Genomic DNA, 6,000 nt, shown 5'->3' on the forward strand with positions numbered 1-6,000 from the left:
TATTCAAAAGTAAAGTTCCCCAAATACTTCTTTTTCTCCCAAATAAATTTCCATGCAATTAAGCAGGATAGAGCAGTGTTGGATGACACAGGCTGAGAGCAGAAACTCAGCAAACAGCTCCCTCATCCCTCTGTCTTCATCCCAAAACAGCCCCAGTGGCCCTCCCATTTTCCTAAACTGTGCTTCTGTTGGTTCTGGGAAATCAGAGGTAGGGGTGTGTGTGTGTGTGTGTGTGTGTGGGGGGGGGGGGGGGGGGGGGGCGCAGGGTCAGGCGGCTGCGTGGGGGGATAAAGGCGGCTCTGTGAGATCGCGGAATACTGTGCCCCAGGTGTGTGCGTCCCCCCCTCCCCCCACCGCCCCTAATTATGCAGGGGGGGAGATGGCGGACCCCCGCTCCAACACACTGCCCTCTTTAATAAGTACCTTACAGAAAGCTGCTTCCCAGCCACTGATCCCCATACAGTCTGCACCCTTTCTACAGACTGACTGACTGACTGACTGACTGATTGCTGTTCTGCCTCCTTGTTTTATCTCATTCCATTCCATTACATTACAGGCATTTAGCAGACGCTCTTATCCAGAGTGACTTACACAACTTTTACATAGCGTTTTACATAGTTGTATCCATTTATACAGCTGGATATATACTGAAGCAATTCCGGTTAAGTACCTTGCTCAAGGGTGCAACGGCAGTGTCCTACCCGGGAATCGAACCTGCAACCTTTCGGTTACAAGCCCAGTTCCTTACCCACTGTGCTACGCTCCGCTACGCATTCTCCGCATTCCAGAGTTACTGATGCTGGGTTACGTGTGTCTGACTAATACTGACCCAAAGCTTTCTTCTCTAAATCTCTAGAAAAATGTTTAATACTCACTATTTAAAAGCAAATAATAAACATAAGGATAAAACGAAATTCTTGTCAGATACCAAAACGAACTGTCGAAAATTGCTGGGAGAGATTTGTAAAGGGCACTCGTTCATGAAGGTTCTTACCCAAGACCGAAACTGCCCCCAAACAGAAACATATTTGTGACTAGAGCAACTGAATATCAGACAGGCCTGAAGATCAGCTTTCCTGTCTTGAAATAAATTAATGTAAAAGTAAAGGCAGCAATATCCAATGTCTGTCTGCAGACCCTTTTTGTTTTTTTACAGAATGCAACCAAATCTCACCTCCTCTCCAGGCATGAAATTGTCATGGCACAATGGACAGTGGTTTGACACTCTGTCCGTTGCAGGAGCTTCAAACATGAAGAAAAGAGAAAAACACGTGAGAGAACACAAAACTATTGCCTCTCCGTAAAAACCCGAAGAGGACTGGCTTTGTTCGACTGACATTAGCCAGGTTCTGCATCATAAAGAACTTTCCCCGAGAATGTCACCTAGCAGTGGTGGAGATGGCCACTGTCGTAACACAGGAAGATAAAATTTGCATAGACGAGACTGCAAAATGACATCATCTAGGAAAAAAAATAATACAACTTACTCTAATGAGAGCTAGAATGCTGGTGGGTAAACATTCTGCATTTTCATGTACGAAGGCCAAACATCAAACAGTAGTTTAAAATGTTTACCCTGCTGGAGATACATTACCTTGCAGGGTGGTAGCTTATTAACATCAAAGGCCATAACCAGAAAAGATCTGAGACTTTACAGCACAGCTAAATGTTATATCAACATTTTTATATATTAAAATAGAAGAAGCTAGTTTGGAATAAGAAATTCACAAAATCTAAAAACAAAGAAATTAGACGAAATCTAAAAAGCAAAGTTGTGTTTTTTTGTGAAATACTTGCTGAATATAAAAATACTGGAAAAGTCCCAGTCCTGATGACAGTGGCTAATGTAACTGATATAAGGGTCTATTGGGTCCTACCAAAGTCAGCAGTTGAGTCTGCCCTAGAAACATAAACCATACAAGCTGTGAACTGTGCTATAGTGCATTTAGTGCTTTACTGCATTCAGGCCCCAAAGCATGACTGCATCACACTACATTAATCTTGCATTAATAATTCATTTGTCAGTCAAGCCAATTTGCCATCTCTCTGTACCCGTTTCAGATTTCATTCATTCTTATCTGAAGCTTTTTTAATTGAGATTAATGAACGTAAAGTAAACATTATACAGTGTGCCCATTGCGCTGCAGTTAAGACGAAAGTAGAAGCATCCAAATGTTCTGAGACCTGGCCCAGGCCAGATGTGGGTGGGTGATTAAGCCCCAGGGGGGTGGGGCCGGGGGGGGCTGCGTGATGGGCGGGGCCGAGGGCCCGTGGCGCTACAGCACACTCACGGTTGCAGGCTTGACTCCGGGTGTGCTCCACCAGCTGGTCTCTGGGCACAGCCTCGGCGCACTGGGGGCACTTGGCGAACGCTCCTTTACTCTCGCACTCCTCCAGCAAGTGCTCGTTCAAGCTGGAGATCTCCACAACCTGCGGGGGCACGCAGAGCTCGTCTCACCCTCACCCTCACCGGATCCCGCCTTTTAAAGACACACCTCTTACACTGGCCTAATCCCGCCTTTTAAAGACACCTCATACACTGGCCTAATCCCGCCTTTTAAAGACACCTCATACACTGGCCTAATCCCGCCTTTTAAAGACACCTCTTACACCGTTACCCAGGTCAGCTCTGTTTGAAGGCAGGCTGACCCAGGGGGCGGGACAAGGGCAGGATGGGCGGGGCAAGGATAGGAGCCGGTGGGACCGGGGCAGGGCAGGGCCAGTGTAGGGCAGGGCAGGGTGGGGCTAGGGCCAGGGTAGAGCAGGGCGGGACCAGGTTAGGACAGGGCGGGACCAGGGTAGGGCAAGGCGGGGCCAGGGTAGGACAGGGCGGGGCAAGAGCAGGGCAGGGCGGGGCCGGATTGGGGCAGACATTCTGTGAAGTACCTGTCTGCAAAGGTCACACCGCCGCAGCATGGGACAATGTTTCCAGTAGTGCAGGTCCAGCCCCTCCTCCGTGAACGACTCGTCCGTCTCCCCACAGAAGATGCACAGACTGAAACAGACCAGACGGCCAGACTTATCACACATCTAAGTACTGCATAAATCAAATAAAACTTAACTCACTGAGACCCATAACTGCTCCTTTTACAATCTCCTACACACACGTATGCATTTTTTTTCAGCCATATCATGGACTACTCACGCAGAATAAACATAAAATGTTATGGCACAGCCAGAAGGATCATCACAATTTTTTTTATCAATTCAAAGTTAAATACTTTGAGTAATTAAGTACAGATTACTAACAAAATAATACACTACATTTCCAAAAGTATGTGGACACCTGAACATCAGACCCATATGAAATTGGTGAACATCTCATTTTAAAACCATGGGTATTAATATGGAGTTGGACCACCCTTTGCTGCTGTAACAGCCTCCAGTCTTCCCAGTAAATTTTCGAACATGGCCACAAAGATTTGCTTCCATTTGGCCACAAGAGCATTAGTGCGGTTTGGCACAGATGTTGGGAGTAAGGCCTAGCTTGCAGTCGGCATTCCAATTCATCCCAAAGGTGTTTGATGGGGTTGAGGTCAGGGCTCTGTGCAGGCCAGTCAACTTCTTCCCCTCCAAACTCAGCAAACCATTTATTTATGGATCTTACTTTGTGCACGGGGGCACTGTCATTCTGAAACAGGAAACGGCTTTCCCCAAACTGTTGCCACAGCGTTGGAAGTGTAAAATTCTCTAGACTGTCTTTGCACACTGTAGAATTAAGATTTCTCTTCTGTGGAACTAAGGGGCCTAGCCCAAACCATGAAAAACAGCCCCAGACAATTATTCCTCCTCCACCAAACTTAACAGCTGGCACTATTCGGGCCAGTACATTTGGCAGTATGCATTCTGCCAAACCCAAATTCGTCCGTCAGGCTGCCAGATAGTGAAGTGTGATTCATCACACCACAGAATGCGTTTCCACTGCTCCAGTCCAATGGCAGTGTGCTTTACACCACTCCGGCCAACGCTTGGTATTGCACATGGTGATCTCAGGCTTGTGTACGGCTGCTTGGCCATGGAAACCCATTTCATGAAGCTCCTGATGAATAGTTCTTGTGCTGACGTTGTTTCCAGAGGTAATTTGGAACTCTGTAGAGAGTGCTGCACCCGGTACAGATGATTTTATACGCTACACAGTTCAGCACTCAACGGTCCCGTTCCATAAGTTAGTGCGGCCTACCTCTTCCTAGCTGAACTGTTGTTGCTCCTATACATTTCCACTTCAGAATAACAGCACTAACGGTTGACTGGTGCAGCTCTAGCAGGGCAGAAAGTAGACAAACTGACTTGTTGGGAAGGTGGCATCCTATGACAGTGCCATGTTGAAAGCCACTGAGCTCTTCAGTATGACTGTCGATGTTTGTCAAAGGAGACTGCATGGCTGTATGCTTGATTTTATGGGTTAAGGGGATATGATACTGTAATACATTTTTTAAAAATCTGTTGATGTACATTCTATCCAAGGCTAAACCAACAAGATGCAGCCAGGGTTAAATCAACAAGGTAGACTGCCACAAAACTGGAAATGTGTGTTTTGATTGAAGGGGGTGGTCATATGATTACACAAGTATGCCCAAGAGTACAAGGCTGGTTTTTCTAAGCTGATGTGCTGAGATTGAAGAGCTCAATGTGAATAAAGAGGCTAAATCAATCAATCCAAAAATACCATTCAAGAACCATTTCAAGTCTTCAACCAATCTTCATCAGTACATACAGTGCCATGGAAAAAGTATTTGCCCCCTTCCTGATTTCCTGTATTATTGCATATTTGTCACACTGAATGGTTTCAGATCTTTAGACAAAACTTACTATTAGACAAAGGGAAACTGAGTAAACACAAAATACATTTTCAAAATTATTATTGAATTTATTTAATGAAAAATGTTATCAAACACCCATACTTTCTTGGCACTGCAACTGGATATTTTTATTTTCTAGAAATCAAATGGAGACGTTAAAACATATTATTTAACAGGATGTGAAGGATTTTCTCACTTCCCCTTAAATCCCTGGTGTCAGACACCAACTGCCGCAGACAGCCACAAATGAACTGCCTGTTCAGTGGAAACAAAGTCATGTGGCACTTTTACATCAAATATTCTAAAAATAATGGACTGAATTGCAGTTGTGAAAGCAAAGGGGACATTTCATCTGCTTCTCTGCTGAATTGGGTTTTACATGCAGCTTCAATAAAGATGAGCTCAGTGTATTTTGCCTTCTAAAATGGAAGCCAAATCAACAGCCAGCACTGCTTGTTGAAAAACAAAATGGACTCCTGTGGCTGATGATAAGAAATCTGCTGAGGTTACGATAGAGACTTACCGGTCTAAATAATTAGCCACTGGTGATTGGTCCACATCTCGCACCACTGTGGCTTTACTGGGGGGTATCTTTTTTATACCTTGAAAAGAATAATGGCAGAACAGCAAGGCCTTTACAGTTACCACAAACTAAATTCAGCAGTGAGTAACAGAACGGAAGAGTTTCTTCCCTGTGAATGGCATTAAAAGTGAATGTGTGTGTGTGTGTGTGTGTGTGTGTGCCAAGGAGGGTGTGTTTCCTAATACAGACCTGCTTTCACTGGTCTTGAAGACTGCCTTCCTTTGCTATTCTCTTTCCCCTTCTCCTTCTCCTTGTCAAAGCAATTTGACGAAGCAAAACAATGAATCAGCAGCATTGAGAAAGTACAACCTAGCCATTAAACAGTAAAGAAAAACACAATCCAAATACCTGTACGGTATGTTCAAGTCATAGTCATTTGTTTTTTTTTCCTCCTTCATACATAGTTGTTACACTACGTTGTCATAGCAACAACAATGGAGACAGTGCGAGCGGCAGCCCACTGAATGAAACAGGAAGTGAGGAGACGGGTTCGTTAATAATGCAGAGGTGGCGGCGGCGGCGCTTCGACCTACGCTGATCTCCTTCAGGGCGGCCAGTTGCTCCTGCAGAGTCCGGATCTCCTCTTTCTTCTCCTTGTGCACCACCCGCGTGACGCTC

General features: G+C 45.3%; 1 protein-coding gene across 2 annotated transcripts in view; it reads right to left on the minus strand.

Moving 5' to 3' along the window:
* Positions 1-6,000, minus strand: part of cep104 (centrosomal protein 104) — a 34,424-nt gene that overhangs the window by 6,186 nt on the left and 22,238 nt on the right. For both annotated transcript variants that reach the window (XM_064297741.1, XM_064297742.1), the window contains exons 15-20: positions 5,916-6,000; positions 5,572-5,632; positions 5,323-5,401; positions 2,887-2,995; positions 2,292-2,430; positions 1,175-1,242 (exon numbers count right to left, since the gene is read on the minus strand). The exon at positions 5,916-6,000 is cut by the window's right edge and continues 11 nt beyond it. In XM_064297741.1, the coding sequence (XP_064153811.1) occupies positions 1,175-1,242; positions 2,292-2,430; positions 2,887-2,995; positions 5,323-5,401; positions 5,572-5,632; positions 5,916-6,000 (541 nt within the window). The remainder of the gene's footprint in view (positions 1-1,174; positions 1,243-2,291; positions 2,431-2,886; positions 2,996-5,322; positions 5,402-5,571; positions 5,633-5,915) is intronic.

The sequence above is a fragment of the Anguilla rostrata genome, chromosome 11 (genome assembly GCF_018555375.3).
Source record: "Anguilla rostrata isolate EN2019 chromosome 11, ASM1855537v3, whole genome shotgun sequence".
NCBI lineage: Eukaryota > Metazoa > Chordata > Actinopteri > Anguilliformes > Anguillidae > Anguilla > Anguilla rostrata.